This window comes from Sapajus apella, unplaced genomic scaffold (genome assembly GCF_009761245.1).
Source record: "Sapajus apella isolate SASKATOON/1434 unplaced genomic scaffold, GSC_monkey_1.0 scaffold23, whole genome shotgun sequence".
NCBI classification, from domain to species: Eukaryota; Metazoa; Chordata; class Mammalia; order Primates; family Cebidae; genus Sapajus; species Sapajus apella.
This window is the reverse complement of record NW_022436963.1, coordinates 2,118,331-2,137,991: the sequence shown is the minus strand read 5'-3', so window position 1 is coordinate 2,137,991 and position 19,661 is coordinate 2,118,331. Positions and strand designations below refer to the sequence as shown.

Genomic DNA, 19,661 nt, shown 5'->3' with positions numbered 1-19,661 from the left:
GATGTGTGTGTGTGTGTGTGTGTGTGTGTGTGTGTGTGTATTTTTTAGTAGAGACGGGGTCATACGATGTTGGCCAGGCTGGTCTCCAACTCCTGACGTCAGGTGATTGATCCACCCCCACCTCGGCCTCCCAAAATGCTAGAGACTACAGGTGTGGGCCACCACGCCCAACCCCAAATGATTCTATATGTCAGTACTTCCTGTTCCCTCCTCTGGCTAAGCACTGAGTGAGGCCTGGAGGGGTTGACAAGGACTAGGGAGCCTCAGAGTTCAGCTTGACAAGAGTCCAGAGTGGGTCGGGCACAGTGGTTCACGCCTGTAATCCCAGCACTTTGGGAAGCCAAGGCTGGTAGATCACGAGGTCAGGAGTTCAAGACCAGCCTGGCCAAGATGGTAAAACCCTGTTTCTACTAAAAATACAAAAATTAGCCGGAAGCGCTGGTGCATGCCTGTAATCCCAGCTACTCAGGAGGCTGAGACAGGAGAATTGCTTGAACCAGGAGGTGGAGGTTGCAGTGAGCTGAGATCGGGCCACCACACTCCAGCCTGGGCGACAGAGGGAGACTTCAACTCAAAAAAAAGAGTCCAGAGTGCAGGTGTGTTTCTGAACCCAAGGCAGAGGCAACGGCATACTACTGGCTGGGGCAGCAAGCAAGAGAGATGGACCTGAAAGGAGGAGGCCCATTCAGTTGGGGATGGTGGTACTCCAGGAAGCCTTGCTGGAATAAGTGGTATTAATGAGCTCATAAATATCTTGAGTTCAAGTGGTAGAGGTAAAAGAGAGTGTTCCAGGCAGGAGGAGCCAGGAGTAAAGCCCCAAGGCAGGAGTTTTCTCTGAGTAAGGAGCTGTCCAGCCTGTTGGTAAAAGGTGAGACTGGAAGTGGGGCAGGCTAGGGTGGGAATCTTGCCACCACAGGCATCCTGGATGTTCCTGATGGGCTTCCTCTTTCCTCAAGTGGCACAACTGAGCCCATGGCTTACTTGGCACATAGTAGGTTCTCCCTATAGCTCTGTCAGTGTTTTCTGACCTGCTGAGCTGACCTCCCACGCAGAACTGACACCTGCCAGGCCCTCTGTCATGGCCAGGGCCCTGTCTGCTTACTGTAGCTGCACCTGCCCCTGCCACCCAACATATTCCAGCACAGGCACCTTGGGCCAGGTGGGCAGCCCCAGGCCCTTCCTATCAAACCTATCAATGTATCTGCCATGGAAGTCCCCATGTTCCTTGGGAAGGCTCAAATTTTTCTCCCTAGATCTTAATGTGTGGCTGTAGCCAGCCACTGGGAGGGCTGAGGATGTTGTGAGCCTCAAAAGTTGGAATGCATAAACTCTTACCACTAGTTTACTCTTCATTACCTCCTCTCCTTATTTGTCTTCCTTTAACAGCCTGTCAACCAAAATCTCCCGCCTTTCTCTTGGTGCCAGCGGCCTCAATTAGGTGCACATCTGTGGAGGCTAGAACTGAAATGCTCAACTGCCAAAACCCACCCACTGCACCTAGACTAACTCCATGTGCCTGATGACCTGGGTGCTCTGGGGACAGTGCTGCCACCCTGCTTTTGGAGGGCAGGGTGGTGCCCCTTACGTTTCTCAGGCCACTGCAGAGTCTGCCTTGGCAAGGTGCCCACCCCTGACAGGGCACCCAGGAGGAGTGATGTCCTTTATGCTGGTCTGCTGGGGCCATAAGCACAGGTATTATCTGTCCAGCAAGCAGGTAAGAGAGGACATCACAGACCAGCCCTATCTTGGGTACAAGGAAGACAGAGATGCTGGGGACAGGTCTCAGCAGGCAGGGCTGGAAGGGCAGCTGTTTAGCCCAAGGTTGTTGACTTCTGTGCAGGACCCCTGCCCCCTGATCTCCCATTCTGTCCAGAGGTGGGGGGGCAAGTGGCACAATCAGACACTTGGTTCAGTAAGGACCCTGCTTGTCCCCTCATAGACCTGGAAAATGGTCTCCCATAGTCCATTAGGTCCCACCTGTCCACCAGGCCCCTGGTCCCTGCACTGCCTTCCTCTGATACTGTTTTAGGGGTCTCATGGCTTGGGATCTGCTCACAAACCTCAGTCTGGCCCCTGAAGGCTCATTCAGGTCAGGGGAGGAGGACACTCCAAGAAATGAAGGAAGCTGTTCCCTGTCAAGCCCTGGTTTGTGGGAATTGGAAGAGCCAAGGCAGGACTAGGGAGCAAGGGAAGGTTGTCCTGGGCCCTATTCCAGTCCCTACCCCCACCCTTCTCAGTCCAGGGGCCACTATTCCCTCTCAAATGCAAATCGTCCTTGGGCTGACTTGTGAGTGGGCGATAGGAGAACCACTGATCCCATGAGGTGGAGCATCTGGACGTTTCCAAACCATCCTGCCCAGCTGGTTACTACCCCTCATTCCTTGTGATAGGCCAGGCATGTGGGCAGTTATTGCTAAGGGGGTCTGCCCTGTGTCAAGCTGGTGAGGCACATTCTCTCATCCTATCTGCATCAGAGGCAGAGCCGGGTTCCAGGGCAACTTCAATAGACTCCTAGGGATAGTCTCCCCTCATTGTGAATGCTTCGTTTTACCAAGTGATTCACTCCATTCTCACTTCATCCTGAAAATAGGAGTGGGCAACCACACAAGCATTCACAAACAAGGACACTGAGGCTCTGAAAGGGCCACGAGCTGCAACACCAGCCCCAGTCTTCTCCCCACAGCAGGGGAAAGCCAGGGGTCTCCAGGACAGAAAGGACTGGATTGTGCAAAGATGAACTTCCTGGCCCTGGAAGAATCTAAATAGAGGCTGTGCAAACCCTGGGAACCCGGGCTTGGGACTGGCCTGCGGGTAGTGCCTGTTCAGCCCAGGGAAGTGAAGCAAGTGGCTGCAGAGGGCTGCATCCTGCCATCCCCAACCGCCCACAACTGTACACCTGGGCCCAGGTTTCCTCTTAGGGGGCCAGGAAGTCCAGGCCCTTTCTTTCTGCCAGCAGCTGGGCGTGCAAGCCCCCGACCGGGAGAAATCTTGAAGACAGCTAGAGCCACGGGGGCTGTGAGTTCAGCACATTTCCTCCTCCAGTCTCCGCTGAAGCTGTCACTCCACCATTAAATCTGTGACTCCAGGCCTTCAGCCTGTTAAAGATCGAGCCCCCAGAAGGGTCACCTATGCTCCTGACTTGGGCCACGGGGCCCTGGACTCTTCCCGAGGGTGGAATGGAGAGGAGCGGCGAGGTCTGAGGCGTGGGGGCGGGGGCGCAGCCGGGGTGCTCGGACAGCGGCTGAGGCGCAGGACGCGCAGGCCAGTAGGGCAGGCTCCGGGCTGCGCGGGGACGAGGGGCGCGCGGGCACGGGTGGGCGCGTGGCCGCGGCGGGGGCGCGCGGGGGCGGGCCGGCCCGGGAAGCGGGAGGGAGGGAGAGAGGAGGGCGGCGCCGGCAGGTTGGCGGCGGCCGCTGTTTGAGCGCAGGTCCCGGGCCGGGCGCTCAGAGCGCTTGGAGCCAGAGCGGCGGGGAGGTCGCAGCGCGCAGCCCGCAGAGGCGCTGCGGCCCGTGCAGTCCCAGAGGCCCCGCGCAGAAAAGGCGGCGGCGGAGGAGAGGCCGAGTTGCCGCCCGCCGCCCGCACCCGCGTCCCCCAACCCCGCCGCCGCCGCCGCCGCCGCCGCCGCCGCCGCCGCCGCCGCCGCCACTGCCCCCCCTCCCCTCGGCACCGCATCTTGAATGGAAATATGGCGGTGCCGGCTCGGACCTGCGGCGCCTCTCGGCCCGGCCCAGCGCGGACTGCGCGCCCGTGGCCCGGCCGCGGCCCCCAGCCCGGCCCTGGCGCCAGGCGCTCGCTGTGGCTGCTGCTGCCGCCTCTGCTGCTTCTACCGCTGCTCGCCGCCCCCGGCTCCTCTGCCTACAGCTTCCCCCAGCAGCACACGTAAGTGGCCTCGGCCGGCCGCGGGACCCTGGCGGAGCCCTGCGCCCCGCTCTGCCCCCCGGTCCGCGGTGCTCCTTCCCTGCGCCCAGCGCCAGGGCAGAGGCGCTGGGTCCGGCTGTCCGCTGCGCCCGGGGGCGTCCCCAAGCCCGGAAGGCTGGCAGCCGCGGTCCCGGCGCTCTGGCTGCGTCGCGAAACTTCCCCACGGTGCCCCTGCTTCCCTCAAACCCCCCGAACGAGGCAAGGCAAGATCTTCAAGCCCTGGGAGGAGTAGGGGGTCCGAGCTTGTCAGCTGAGTCCCCTGCCGCTGACCCGGTGAGGGGGAAACCCGGGGTGGGTGAGAGGGCGGCCAGTGACCCCTGCCCGGCGGAGTTGGAGCCGGAGGTGAGGGACAGCTCCACACCTGTCTTCAAGTGCCTTTTCCTTTAATGGGGGGCTGTATGCCGAGGATGCGAGCACCTCTTTGCTGTGGGCAGTGCCACAGAGGCAGTCAGTGTCCCCTGTTCTTGGCCCCCCTTCCCCTGAGGAGAGAGTCCCCTGGAGAGCCCAGCTGGGAGGTGAAGGCGTTGGGGTCCTGGTAGAAGGTGAATTGTGGGAAGGACCCCTGCCTGCGCCTGCTGCTGCTGCTGCCAGCAGGGTAATAGCCTCTCCTGGCTCTGCCAGCTTCCGCAGGTTTTCTTGTCCTTCTGATCTTTCTCCTCCCCCCCAAGAGCCAGCAAACTCGGCTGCCGCCTCTGGGTGAGCTTGGCCAGATGTGTCTGGGGCTGGGAGTGGACGCTCAGTGCATGTGGCCTTTAGGATGTATCAGTTTCCTGACGCTGTGCCCCAGCCCTATGTCAGTGCCCAGACGCCCCGTTGGGGCACAGTGACCACCCTGCTTCTGTTATCTGTCTCCGGGTCTGAGGAGCTACCTGTCCCTGGACTCCTTCACCAGCGTCCTGGCCTGGAGATTGGGGCATGAGTCGTCGGGCTGCTGGTGGCCAAGGGGAAGGGTCTGGCCTCAGGGAAAGGGAGAGGCTGGCCCTGCGTCATTTAGACCAGGTGTGCCCAAGGGTAGTAGCCCCTGGTTCTGCCACAAAACCTGCCCATCGTAGGCTCTCTAAGATGAGGGAAAAACAAACTCAGGAAAAGCGCCTCTCTGGGTCTCTCCCTCCGTCTTGTCATCTCCTTGCACAGTCTGGCTGTGCTCAGGCGGGTGATCAGTTGGCAAATTACAGGTGCCGCACGGACGTGTCCTCTGTCAACTGTCTGGATTTTTCGTGTATGCGTGTGGGGGGTGCGCAGGGAAAAAAGAATCATATGGAAGTTCAGGGTTTGTGGGTGCGTTCTTGTCTTTCTTTTGCTGTGATGGAAATGGATTTCAATCACAGTGCTTAAAAAGAGCAAAAACGTTATTTTTTGTTGTTCTTTCTTCCTCAAAGCCAAGCACGAGCCAAGCCACAATTATTTTTTTTTTCTTAGCTGTTACATAGCTCCTTGAGTGAAGGTTTAAGTAGCTGCCTCTTTCCACCTCTCCCGACCCTACTCCATTTCCCTGCAATGTGCAGTTGGTCAGATGGCTTCTGGGCCTGCACGAGTCTCCTCTAGAAGGCTGATGTGAGACCTGGGCTGAGTAGACACCTGTCCCTCTGTCCCCAGCCAGAAGATGGCAAGGCGGGTGTGACGGCAGCAGCACATTTCCAGCTGGACGCTCTTCTCTTGTCGATATAGTTGGAGCTAATTTGAGGGTTTGGGACATGTCTTGCAAACCATAATTAGAGAATGAGAGTGGGGGTGGGGTGGGGACTGCGCCGCTCTGAGGGTCCGGGTGAGGTGACTAACGGTACAACAACACAGAGGGTTTGCTGTAACAGCCAGCGCCCTTCAGCTGCCCTGGTCCCGCAGACGTGATACCCATTGATCCTTGGAGGGAGGGAGGGGAGGGAATCTTGAAGCTCCCCACACATGACCATGGCCAGTGGAATTGGTGCTTTTGTTCAACTGATAAGAAATGTTTAGGCTGTTGTTGGGGCCAGAGGGTTCTGTGGGGCTGCTGAGGGTGGCCTCCCAGAACCTTCTGCTGGGTCAGTGTGGCCAGGCTGGGATGACACTTTGATACAGGTGGATTTCCAAGGAGGAGAGTGGGTCCCAGCCTCATGGCACTGGAGTGACAATCCCTCAGTGGGGAGGGCCCTCGATGAGTAAGTCATTTTCTTATTAGTGTCTGCCAGTGGAAAGGGGCCCAGCTTCGCAAGCTGCTGGATTTTAAGCAAGTGTGGGTTTGGGGTCCGCTAGCTGTGATTTCTGCAATCGCTGTGGCAGCATGGCTTTCTGCCCACCAGGCAAAATGGACCAAGGCCGCTGCTAGATCGAGAAGGGCAGAGGGGTTACTGCTGAAGGGAGGACAGGGCTTCAGGGTTTTTTGTGGGGAGGAGGGCTCTCTCACCTTACCTAAACCTGGATCAGAGTTTCAGACAAGGAGGAGGCCACATGTGTGCACGTATGTATGCATACATGTGTGTGTACTCGTCTGGCTGGGTGTGGGGGGCCTGAGTCCGAGCACACCTTTCCCCTGCCTCCTCCTTTTTCCAATTATGCCCTCCCCAGCATCAGGCCACCACCATCGGCTGAGGGGCAGCCCTCACTGCTTTGCTTCCCTTTGTGCCTTTCCCCCCTTCCTCCCCTGTCCCCTTTCTTCGGGTCTTTCATTAAGTGTACCTGTCCTTCTCTGCCCATCTCTTTTGTCCTCTCTGCTAGGTCTCTACCCTGTTCCCCAGTGCCCCCGGGTTTCTCTGTCCCCTACTCTGTGGAGTCTTGGCTGAGTGCTGGGTGTAGCACCCAGCTGAGCTGGCCTTCGTGACTGCACCCTCTTAGCCCAGCTCTGCCCTAGTGATGGCGTTGGCCAGCGCCTCCCTTCCTCTGAGGGTGGGCGGAAGCAGTGAGGGGCCTGAGGGGTTTGGACCCCCAGCAGATTGATGACAACCAGAGTATGTGCTCCTCTCCCGAGTGGACACATAGGGAGCAGTGCCCACAACAGGGCATGCGTCAGTCTAGCTATGGTTAATGGTGGGTGACGTGTGTCTGTCTGGGCCCATGAGCCCCTGTCTCCACCTCCCTGTGGCTCTCCCTGTTGGAGGGAGGCAGCATCACACATCTGGGTCCCCCATCTTCCCAACAACCTGCCGCAGCTTTTGCAGGAGGGAGGGGTGAGGCTTCACAGCCTGCTGCTGCCGTCACCGAGACGCAGAGCTGCCAGGTGCTCACAGCCCTCCTGGTGTGAAGGATTTTGGGGGGACCCTTGGCTGCTGTTCCCCTGGACTCCATCTTTATCAGGCATCTCCTTGTGGTCAGCTGTGCCAGGCTAACCCCTGAGAAAGGAGGAAGCTCGTTGTAGGATGAGTCCCTTCATAGTCTGCAGGTGAATATCACTCAAGATTCTTCATCATACTTGTGTCCCCATGGAGGGACTGACTCCAGAGTGAAGCTGGCCTCTAAGTGGACTTCTGCAGTCAGTGTCCCCTTCTCCCCTGCCTGTGTGCAGGTGGGCACTGCCAGCTCCTGGCACCTCAGATGTGTATGGTGGACACTGTGAGCTCCTGGGAGTATGTAGTCTGGGGACATGCTGGATATGCCGGGTTTCAGGTGTAGACCCTGCAGGCTCCTTTGGGATGACCTTGCCTTAGTTTCCACAGTTGAAATGATAGAATCTGCTTAAGAGGCTGGTGGTAAGAATTAATGGGAGAGGATGCCACCTCTGGTGGGCAAGGAGAACTCTGTCAGATGCTATGGCAGCCACTGTTAACATCAGCATCAAGCCCAGATGCTGCAGCCATGCAGTAGCCAGTCTCACTTCAAGACCCTCCAGTCTCCAGGGCTCCCACAGACTGGGTGCCCACCTGTGTCTCTACTTTGCTCATGCAGTCCTGCCATGACTGCGTGCTTTTCTCAGGGGTTTAGATCCCCCCCTTTCAAGGCTTCACACCCGAACCTTCTGGAGGCCTCCCCCATCCCAGCTCTGGGCTGTGCCACTCTCTCAGGCTACGCCCACACCAGACTCTCGCTCCTTGAGGAAGACACTGGGCCACCTCCCTCTCTTGCTCCCTGCAACACAGCTTGACTGTGGTGGGGCACGTCGCTAAGCTAATGGTGATTTCCCCTACAGAGCCCAGGCCAGGCCCTTACCCACATTAGTGCCTTGAACTCAGAGCCTGTGGTCATGTCCATCCTCCAGATGGGGAGACTGACCTCAGAAAAATGAAGGGACCTGCTTCAAGCCCACAACCATGAGCGGCAGGGCTGGGAAAGGATGGATCTGTCAGACACTTCACTGCCCAGCTGGAGAGCTGGGGACATCTGGGCAGTGGGCCCAGGAAGTGGAGGGGGCTTGAAACTTAAATCTCTGGGAGGCAAATGAAGAGGCCTAGGATGTGAGAGCTGGGCCTGGGGCTTCCAGCTGTAACTTTACCGTACCTGTCTCTTTTTCTTCCTTGGGTCTCAGGCAACCCTGAGCGGCCTTCCTTGGCATGAGGCTGCCCTGCCAGCCCCAGCGCTTATAGCCCCAGTGCTGACCTCCATCTGCCTCCCACATATACACAGGCCATCGTGGGGCACCCCCAGCCCCGAATTTTCCCTCCCCGAGGCTTTGAGTTATGGGCCAGGCCTGCTCTGCATGGCGGGGGCGGGGGGTGGGGTGGAGGAGAGGAGGGGCTTCATCTCAACCTGAGATGCCATTTCCCTCTCCAGATTGCAGTCTGATTCTGGAGAGAAAGGTCATGGAGGTGGGGGTGGGGCTGGGGGTTGTTCATGGAAATCTGAGGCTGGCCTTTCTAGTCCCTTGGCATTTCTGCTAGGCCTGAGGGGACTTCACTGGGCTAGGATCTTGTAGATGCTTGGGGGAACTCACGCCATCTGGATGGGTGGCACTTGGGGGTTTGGGAACCAGGGTCCAAGGGCTTGTTGCTAGGGAACTCTCCAAGGGGCAGCTGGAGGTTTGGGAGTCAAGGCAGGTGGGCCTGGGCCCTGTCTGGCAGGGTGGTGTTGCCTGTAGTGTAGGAGTAGTCTTTCTCTCTCTTCCCCCTTCCAGCCACCCACCCCACTCCCATGCGGAAATTTGCCTCCAAACATGGTGCCTTGTGTCTTTAAGTGACTGTGCTGCAGCCTCAGGCCTGGGGAGGACATGCTGGGGCGGGGTGGGGGTGAGGGGCTTTCCCATTGCTGGCTACAGTCCTCCAGCCAACTGGGGAGATTCTCTTCATGTCAGGTTTTATTTATTTATTTTTTTCTTTTGGTGCCTACTGTCTAAACAAGAAGCTACAGAATCAATATTCGTATTCCCCAAGGGAAGTGTATGTGTGGTTTTTGATTTTTTCTTTTCCCTTCTTCTCTTGTCCTGAAGAGCCTCCAGAGCTGCCTGTGGCTAAGGGCAGAAGGCGGGGCCAGTGCAGGTGACCACAGAGATTGAGATGGCCCTGCCAGCTTGCAGGGTCCCCACAGTGGTCTCTCGGGGCCTCCCTAAAGGAGTTAAGGGTTCTGTCATTCAAATCTACATAAGGTCAGGACCTAAGGGGCAGGCTCAGCCAAGCCCTGCCCTGCCCTGCCATAGTGAGATTCAGGCTGTTGGCTTGGTGTCCGTGGTCCTGGCCCTGTTCCCCTCGCCTAGGCCTCCATGGTGCTTTTTCTTCTGGATCTGGCCTGGCCCTGCTCAGTCCCCAGCCACTGCTGTTACTCATGACTGAGCCTGGTGAGGGGAGCGCCTCACAGACTAGGAGACTGTCTAGCTTGGATTAGGTGGGGAGAATCTTCACAAAGGAGTTCCAAAAGTCCGCATCTTAGGTCAAGGGCAAGCCTAGCCCAGTCTGCTCAGTTGTGTAGCTTGCTTGGTGGCCTTGGACAAAACCCCTCCTCCCCCTGGGCCTCAGTTTCCTCTCTTCTAAGGTCCTTCCACCTCTGACATTCCAATGCCCTAAGGAGACAGATCTGGAGTCTTCCCGCTCCTCTCCATGCCCTGCTTTAGCCGCTGCCGCTGGGCCTCGTCTCTTCCCATGCGAGGGTGCCTGGTCCTCCCGTCCTCCTTTGGCCATACCTTGGGTGTCTCACAGCTGCTTTTCAGATTGACCCACTTTGAGCTCTGATCAGCCTAATTGTTTAGCAGAAAGGGAGGGGCATGGGAAGCCTTTCCTACTGATCAGTATCCATCTCTCCCACCTTGGAAGGGATGGGTGAAAAGGGTGAGAAGTCACTCCCTCTACGTGTCTTTTCCCCTGCTACTCTTAGACCCTGGGCCCCTTTCTTCCCCTTTGATGCTTGTCTTCCCTGCTGGCTAGTTCTTTCTGAACAATACCCCTCTTGGCGTGCACTGAGACTCTGCCACACCTCGCAACAGCTGTGTGACCTTGGGAACTTCCACAGCGTCTCTGGGTCTTGGGGCCTCATCTATAAAACAGGGCTTCCGTGGCTGTACGACCACATAGGATTGGGGTGTGACAGTCTGTGAGGGTTGGCGCTGGCCTCAGGGAGTCTGTGATAAGGACATGTGGATTCCGACTGGATCCAGGGGGTGTTCACAGTCCAGCTGGGCCTGCACTGCAAATGCCAAGCCACTGTCCCCTCATCCATAGCACCCAGTACCCATTCAGGCCCTGCAGGCACTTGGGACCCACTTGCGGTTTGTGGGTCTTTCCTCTTGTGCTTGGCCCTTGCCTTTGCCTGTGTGCACGTCAGCTTGTATGTGGGAGTGTCTATACCTGTGTGTGTGCACATGTGTCAGATGTGTTCACATCTAAACATGCTTGTGGGTATACCCACTAGTGTGTATGTGTTTTGTACTCACACATGGATGCATGTGTGTAGGTGTATGTGCCTGGGCATTCTTGTGTATAGGCAGCAGTAGGGGTGTGTGTGTGTGTGTGTGTGTGTGTGTGTGTGTGTGTGCACACATGAATTCGAATGTGGGCATGTGCTTGGGAGCCTGTGTAGTGCAAGCACATGTGTGACTTATCTCTGCGGCCAGAATGGGCTCCTAGTGCCCACCTTCACCACCTGCCTTTGAGGTTAATGCCAGGGCTTGGCTAGGCAAACACTGGCAGTGGGAAATAAAGCATCCTGATCGTTAGGACCAGTGTTTTGCAAACTTTTATGTTAGAAACAGCCTGAGTTAAGGCTGAGCTGGAAAGTTTGATCTTCTACCAACTGGCGTGATGACAGTCTGTGAAGGAAACAGAGGCTGCGTCCTTGTAATTCAAATTTTTGCAAATTGAATGGTATTTAGATTCACTGGAGGACTTGGGACTCAGTGGAGCTGTGAGTCCTTTGTGAAGTGAAGCATCTTTGCAAACAGCCCTTCCCCGTGTGGAAAATCTGGAGGGTGGGCGTGGAGGCTGGGGCTCAGGCAGAGTGGTTAACTCTTGCTGTGTGACCTTGGGCTGGCATTTTTCCCTTTCAGAGTGGGTGCTTCTCATTTGCACACTGAAGGGCAGGAGACTGGCAGCCCTTGAGTATCTGCTGCGGGTTTGGGTCCTCCCCCTCCCCACAAGACACTGTGGGCACGATTTGGGCTGTAAAAGCTTTGGGTTGATGATCCCTGCATGTTCTGTATCTGGAGCATTTCCAGCAAAGACACTTCCCTTCAAGGATGGATTTTTGTCTACTGAGTCTTCATAAATAAGGCTGTTCAGGTGCCCTGTGATGGGCCCTGGCCCCAGGCGCTGTGTGGACCCAGTTCTTGTGGGTTCTGATGTCTGAGATAACTGTAAGTTTTGCTTTCCTGGCATTTTCAGGGCCTGCCTGTATGTTGTCAGTGCTGTGATGGCCCAGGGCCCTTGGCATTTTGGGAAGTGGCTGTGAGGGGCTCAGGAGCCTATAGGCCGGGGGGGGGGGTTCCTGTTGCGGTAGGGAGCCTGGGTAGAACCATCTCCTTGGGCATTATGGACTTTGCATGCTTCCCTGACTTAGAAAGGACATGCCACAGCCACAGAAATCCCTGAGGTCCTGATGCTGCCATCATATAGACAGGGAAACTGAGGCCCAAGATGGGGGAAGGGAACCTTCAGCCCCACATTTCTGCCAGCTGCACATGCTCTGTGGGCAGGGCCCAGCCCCCATCCCTAATGCTTAATACAGACTGCTAGGAGGGTGACTCCATGTGCAGCCTTCCTTGCACTGATGTACAGCTGTTTCTCTTAAATAAAAATATTCGGCTGGGTACAGTGGCTGACACCTGTAATCCCAGCACTTTAGGAGGCTGAGGTGGGAGGATCACTTGAACCCAGGAGTTGAAGACCAGCCTGGGCAACATGGCAAAACCCTGTCTCTACCAAAAATACAAAAATTAGCCAGGTGTAGTGGTGCACACCTGTGGTCCCAGCTACTCAGGAGGCTGAGGTGGGAGGATCACTTGAGCCCAAGAGGTTGAGGCTACAGGGAGTTGTGATGCTGCTACTGCACTCCAGCCTGGACAACACAGTGAGGCCCTGTCATTTATAAATAAATAAATAAGAAATAAATAAAATCGATGGCATGGGGTCAGGGGGCAAGTTGAGGTCTGCTTTGGCAAACTCAAATGGCAAGCTGTCGGGCCGGGCGCGGTGGCTCAAGCCTGTAATCCCAGCACTTTGGGAGGCCGAGGCGGGTGGATCACGAGGTCAAGAGATCAAGACCATCCTGGTCAACATGGTGAAACCCCGTCTCTACTAAAACTACAAAAAATTACCTGGGCATGGTGGCGCGTGCCTGTAATCCCAGCTACTCAGGAGGCTGAGGCAGGAGAATTGCCTGAACCCAGGAGACGGAGGTTGCGGTGAGCCGAGATCGCGCCATTGCACTCCAGCCTGGGTAACAAGAGCAAAACTCCGTCTCAAAAAAAAACAAACAAAAAAAAAAAACAAATGGCAAGCTGTCTATGTGGTGTGAGGCCCCAACTCCTAAGGTTTCTGTGGGGCAAACTCTGATGATGCTGTGCTGTTTCAGAGACAAAAGTTTTCTGGGTCCCCTTGGGAGGGACAATTTTGTCACCAGGCAGTGTGGCCTTGGAGGGTTCGGTGTGTTCCTGAGACGGTAGAGGCCCGTGCTCTGCCTTGAATTTCCAGCCTGACATGGCATTTCAGTCTTGATCACTTCCTTCCACAGCCGTGTTCTCCTCCTGCTGGCGCTGCCTAAAACACTGCATTTGAAGCCTTAAAGGTCAGGCCTGGTGCTGCCACCGGTTCCAGCAAACAACTAAACAACCCACCCCCGCCCTGCCCCCTTCTTCAGTTATGAGAAAAGAGAACGAGCTGGCAGAGCAAGGCTCTGTGCTAAGGGCCCTTGCAAATGAGCATTTCTCCTTTCTCCCTGTGAGCTGAGTCCTTGGTGGGTATGTTAGGGCCCTGGAACACCTTGTCCTAAGTCCTTGGTGGGTGTGTTAGTCCTTGGTGGGTGTGTTAGGACCCTGGAAGTCTTTGTGTCTCTCCTTAGACCACTCCCCAAGGCTTGCTGGAGTGTCTTCCATTGGGGGCTAGCTAGGACCTTGTACCCCAGAAGCCTGCCATAGGCAGAGCCCCACTTCCCCATCTGGCCCCTAAGGTCTTGCCTTGACTGGCTCCAGCCTCTGGCCTTGGGACTATCTGGGACACTTGAAGGTCCTGGGAAGAGCTCCAGCCTCCCCACCTCTGGCCTTCACTCACCTTGTCCCTCTTCAGGCTGCTGGCTCTTCCCAGGGCCCTGGGGCAGGAGCCTTCCTGACCAACACCCTCCTCTAGATCCCTGCCCTTTGTGGGTCCCTCCTCCAGCCCCATGCCCCTCCTCCATCTCTGTGCAGGGTCATGGGGTCTTGAGGAGTAGGCATTGAGCTGACTGCCACCCTGCCTCAAGATCTGAGTCTGAGCGCATTTGGCTGCCAAGAAGAGGCTGCTTCTGTGCCTACCATGGAACCCCAGTGTGATGGGTTTTCCTCATGGTGGGCCCTTTATCCCAACAGGGAGCCTACATGTGTGTGGTGCGGCTATCAGCAAAGACCAAGTGTTCACCTGTGCTCAGCCTGGTGGCCTCGCTTTTGTTATGGCTGTCTGTCCTTGGCCAACTTCCTGTATGGCAACAAGATGGCTGCCACAGCTCCAGGCATCATGTGCAGACCCAGGCACTAGGCATGGAAGAGATGGCTTCTCTAGGTTTCTCTTAAGAAGGGAGGAATCCTTGCCCAGAAGCCCCCAGCTGACTTCCCCTCACACCTCATTGGCTGGCACTGGGTCACATGCCTACTCTAAACCAATCACTGGCAATCTGAACAGTACACTGTGATTGGTTCAGGCTAATCGGGATTTACCCTTGAGCTGAGGATGGGGTCACCTTGGGGCTGGAGGTGGAGATTCTGCAGAAGGCAGGGAGTGATGGAGGATGGGGAGACAGTGTCTGCTGCAGGGTCAGAGGAGAGGCTGGAGGGTGGGAGTTGGGGCCAAGGAAGAGGTGGGAGGCAAGGGGAGAGGTGGCCATGCCAAGGAAATGTTTGTAAAGGAAGTAGTTGTTTTAACCACATCAGTCAGTACAAGCTGGGCCCTGGGTGGTATACTTCACACATGTTAGGTCAGTCCATTTTTATCCCAGTTTCACAGATGAGAGAAATTGAGGCTCAGCCAGGCTAAATGATAAAATCACACAGATGGCGAGTGGTGGGGGCAGGATTCCTCCTAGTGCTTGGGTCCAAGCACTCAACCCTGCCAGACATGTCCTTCCTGCATCTCACCTCCTCCAGGCAATGCCTGGCCACAGGACCCTCAGGGTGTCCCTACGCACCCACAGTGTTCCATCATGCGTCCCCTCTGCAAGGGCTGCCCTGCTCGTCAGGCTGACATCCTTGGAGAGTCTATTTCTTCCGGGGCCTGTGGTGCCCCCAGGTTCCTTGGAGGCACCTCAGGACCAGAAATAGGAGATTTTTGGCTCCCAATTCTCCCTCCCAGTAGAACAACCCCACCCTTACCTGTGTTACAGATGTGGGTCAGTGGTAACTGTGGGACCAGTTGGTGAGTTTAACACTCGTGTGGTACAGATGGAGAAACCAAGGCCTGGAGAGGGATACTGCCTTGGGCCTCTCAGCTCTTGAGGCATGGGCTAGACTCAAACCTGGAGGTCGAGGGAGCAGCCACTGCCCTGGAGTTGCTGTGCTGTGCCAGTGAGGTTTGGTCAGTCAAGGGCCTGAAGGAGGCTATTCAGGCCGCCTCCTGTCTCAGGCATTGCCCAAGGCAGACGGTTGAGGACAACAGCAAGTTGCGGTTTCAGATGACGTCTGAAGATAGGGCTGGCATGAGTGGGCTAAGAGGATGGCCAGAAGGGCACGTCCTACTGCTGTGAAACAGCACAGCTGACCTGGCATTGGAGGGCCACAGCCATGGAAGTGACACATAAACACGGCCAAGAGAAAGGCCCAGACTTGGCTGGGTGCTGCTTGTGAGACTTCATTCTCATCTTGGGGGAGGGTGGCTTCAGGGTGGGGTGTACTTGCCTATAGTGGGGCATACTTTTGTCTACTCACCACAGAGGACTGGGTGTCATTGGTCAGCACCCCTGGTGAATATGATGAGATCCATGCTCCACTGTGGCCAGGAGCCTGGTCCTTCCCATTACTCTCTGGTTCTGTTCCCTGCACCAATCCTAGGTCCAGGCTGGGCAGTGTCCAGGAGCCAGTCAGCCAAGGGCACAAGTCTTCGGGTAAGCCCTGGGCTCTGTCCTGCTTCTGGATTGGGGTGCCCCTCTGGCCAGTGTTGTTCCCCATGTGTCATGTGAGGAAAGAGGGATCTCTGGAGCTGTCCAAGGATCAGCGAAGGGAAGAAGCTGGCCTCCACTGGCCACGGTTGTGAGTCCCCTGACCGACAGTCCTCTGATCTTGGTCTCCTTCTGGGGCTTTCTCCCAGTCACCTGCTGGAACTGGTGGTACTATTGCCTGTTCTCACAGAGTAGCCAGGCAGGGCAGTCTGAACTCGCTCTCAATTCTCCTACCTTCCATCCTTCACCCTCCTTCCTCCTCCCCACTCCATGCCCACCTCACCCCCTGGACTGTGCCTAGCAGTACCTGGGCAGAGTGACTTGTGGGGAGGGAGGAAGCATGTTTAATTATTTAAACCACACCTTGGCTGGCACACGCCCCAGAAACCCTAGGGGCTTGTACAGCAGACTCTGTGGGCCTCCCTTGGCCCTTCCTCTCCCAGCCTCCTCCTAACCCACCTTAGCCTGACAGTGGTAGTCTGGGCAAGCCTCCTGCCCTCCTCGTCCGAGCCTCGGTGTCCTCACCGTTCTCAGCACCCTCCATAGAGAGGGATCCTTCTGCAGCTGACAATGGTGTCCCCCTGCCACCTCATCTGCATAGCTGTCATCTCTGTCCTGCCCTATAACCAGTACTTGTGGAGACCTCAGCAAGGAGGCTGCTTCTGATGGGCATGGGGGTTGGGCACAGAGGGGGATCTCTGTCCTCAGGACTGAGTGCCCAAAGAGACAGAAGCCATCTCCTTCCACGGGGGCTTAACAAGCACCTACTATGCACTGAGCATGGAGGAAGCTGGGGAGAGGTTGGATGGGCTGCAGAGGGCCCTACTAACGCCAAGCAGGACCCACCTGTTGTCCCGCTGACCTCTACCTGTCCTTCAGTGCTTGGCTTTGAGTCGCTGTCCCCTGAAACCTTCCCTGACCTCTTTGTTTGGGTCAGGGGCCTCCTAGTCTGCTTCAAACCCCTCTCCTCCCCATTCTTGTCCTGAAATAGACCTTGCTGCCTGGCTGCTCAGGGGCAGTGTGCCTGGGCAGGGTGGGGGCAGTGGCCCATTGCCCTTTGCTGAAGCTCCAAGCTAGCATACACCAAGTACTCAATAAATGTTTTCTGAGCAGGGAGCCCATGGTCTGCAGGTGTCCAGAGAGCCAAGCTGGTCATGATTATGAAAGATGGAGCAGCCTCTTACATTGCCTGGGACAGAGCCTGGCTTTGCCAGGGCCAGAGGGCAAAGGCCACTCCCACATATATTCCTATGGCTTTTGCAAGGAGTTTCCCCAGCCCAGAGGCTGCCTCCAAGGGCTTCCCTGGGGAGGGGGGTGAAGGGGGGTGTCCAGGGACCCACTGAGCTATACTATTTAATGGGGTGGGGGCAGGGCCCAGGAATTAGCATGTTTTCTAGGACTCCCTCTTCCTCCCAAGTTGAGCCAAGGTAGAGGACTGTGGCCAAAGGGGATAGGAAGGTAAACACAGGACCCCCAACCCTCTGCCCATCAAGGGGCACTGAGGCTCCCAGAGATGGGGGATGGTGTGTATTGGTTCTTAGCAATGTCCTGACCATAGTATCTATGGGAGCCAGCAAACCCAAATGCCTGTGCATGCGGCCAGTCACCAAAGTCTGTGGCCTGTCCCAAGGAGATCACCTGGCTTCCCAACCAGCTGCCCAGCTCCTTCCAAACTGCTCCTCTGCTTAGACACTTGCCCATGCCCCATCTGCCCTGCCACCCGCTCCACAGCCTGCCTACCTTTCAGAACCTGCTTCCCGACCATCCCTTCCCCACCTGAATCCACTCCCACACTTTAGCTGTGTGTTGGCCTGAGTGGGCTCTGGGGTCTCCAAGGGCCAACTGGGTCCTTGCTCTTGGGACACTCAGTCCATAGGGGACATAAACAGTGAAGAAGACATGGGAGTGAGGCCAAATAAATAACACCATGCATGACTGGTGCTCCAAGCAGCATCCAAGGGGCCATGAGACATCCTGCTCCAGGCCTACAGGGTCCCCTGCCATTCCCATGGCCCTGGGCCTCCCCAGTCATGGTGTGGGGGTCCTGGGGAGATCACATGGACCCATCTTTCTCCAAGGATAAGCCATTGATGAGGGGGGGAAAGACAAGGGGCAGGGGTGGAGTTGGGGAGAGGCTCACCTTGCATATAGATCCAGCCCCAGCCCCAGTTCTGGAGGCTCCCGGCAGGCCCCACCCCTCTTACTGATGCGCTTCCCGGGACTGCTGCTACCCTGGGCAGTGCCTCCTAGCACCTGCCATGCCTTGGGCTGCCCAGACCTCATGACTATGGCCCTGCCTGTCTGGTAACCCACAGCCCAAAGTTCCCTGGTACAGAGCAGCTGGGGGAGGGGGTTGTGGGGAACAATCCCAAAGGCCATTAAGCCTAGTGATTTACACAGTTCCTGAGCCAGCACGGGGGAAGTATATTTCACAGGTGATTGCCAGACTGGTGGCATATGGAGGAGGCCATTACTCTAAAATGAAGACGGATGGGGACTTCATGGGGCCATCTAGAGGGCCCAGGAGCCATGGGCATTGTTGGCCTTGATGCATATGACTGCTGTGTGGTAGAAAGCCTGGTTCTGGGGATTATAAAGGAACCCCGTATGTGACCTTGTTGGTGCCTCAGTTACCTCATCTTTAAAATGGGATCACATTTCCCATGTTTCATAGTTCTAAGGATGGAACATCCAGTCATTCAGCCACCATTTTTTGAGCACCTTCTGCCTGTCAGGAGCTGTTCTAGGAGATGATGTTCTAGTGACAATATTTGTGTCAAAAAAAAATACCAGGAAAATGGTGAATGCCTTGCACTTGTGGGCACCTCTTACTGGGAGGTGGTGGGGGTGCTGCAGCAGGAGGGAGCTCCTGTGGAGCTGTGGGAAGAGGTGTGTGTGGGGAGGTGGAGTGGGTAATAACAATATCACCAGCCTCTAACGTTTGTTGGGCTGAGCCTCTTTACTCTGCTGCTGCTCCCACCCTGAGGTCAGGATTGCAAGATACAAAGTACAGAGCAGTGTCAGGATGCTGGGGCCAGGAGGCTCTGCACTAGAGCCCAGTAGTGATGGGTACTGGTTTGTGTCTGTGGAGTGAATGAATGAAATCAGTTCCTGAGAGACTAAGCTCCCACTCAAAGAGGCCCGCTTCCCTGGGCGCAGTGGTCTCACTGCCCTTCCATCCAGCGTGTGGAGGTGCTCCCATGTACTTGAGGATAGGAGTTCTGCAGGCCTCAGTGTGGGAGCAGCCTGCTTTGGTGCCTGCAGTCCGTCTGTGGGTGGTCACAGGGTATCACTGTGTGCAGAGCCCACTGCTGGGCCTTGCACATGCTGTGCCCTCCGTTTGGATTGCCCTTCTTCTCTGTGGTGCCACCTTCACCTGGCCAGCCCCTAAGGCCAGGTCAGGCCCCTTCCCATGCATCCCATGTCCTGTCCCTAAGGCTTGCTGGACTCCTCTTCCCTCTGCTCATCAGACCTGATCTGGATCAGGTATCAGCTTCCTCGGCTTGAATTCCAAGCTCCCAAGGGCAGGCCTACATCTGTCCTGCTTGCTGCCAGATCCCTCCCAGGTGCCCATAGTAGGTACATGGTTACCATCGGAATGAATGAATGACTGAGTGGGGAGTGAGCGAGCTTGGGAATTTACAGAAAGTTGGAAGCACCTGCAAAGTATTTTGCCAGTAATGAGACCTGCTGGTTCAGCCACCTGCCTCTCCTTAAGCCAATCCTGAGGCTCACCAGGCAGGGTGGCTTCTCTTGGACTGGGGAGGCCAGAAAGGTGGGGTCTCTGGGTCTGTACTAGAAGCCCCTTCCTCGTGCAGCTGTGGATCCCTCACAGCCTGCAGAGGGGATTTGCATTGCTAAAGGATTCACCACAGAACATCAGAGAGTAACGGGTTCATGGCGTGTCAAGGCAGGTTGAGGACTCACATTCCATTTACATGCAGCATGGCACACTCTGAGGGTCCAGGCACTAGCAAGAAGCAGATACCAGAGGAGGCGGGTGTTCTCCCCATACCTGGCTCAGGCTCCCTGGTGGGGGCATTGGAGGGAGCTGGGTCTCTGCCCTGCTGTGACAA

The 19,661-nt window shown here is 56.4% G+C and overlaps 1 protein-coding gene across 9 annotated transcripts in view; it reads left to right on the top strand.

Annotated features, from left to right (window-relative positions):
* The first annotated feature begins 3,450 nt into the window (after positions 1-3,450).
* The window catches only part of CACNA2D2 (calcium voltage-gated channel auxiliary subunit alpha2delta 2), a 139,987-nt gene continuing 123,776 nt past the window's right edge, over positions 3,451-19,661 (top strand). For 6 of the 9 annotated variants that reach the window (XM_032289978.1, XM_032289982.1, XM_032289977.1 and 3 more), the window contains exon 1: positions 3,686-3,879. In XM_032289978.1, the coding sequence (XP_032145869.1) occupies positions 3,686-3,879 (194 nt within the window). Of the gene's footprint in view, positions 3,880-19,661 lie in introns of all 9 variants that reach the window. The other 3 variants (XM_032289981.1, XM_032289983.1, XM_032289975.1) reach the window with 3 other exon arrangements.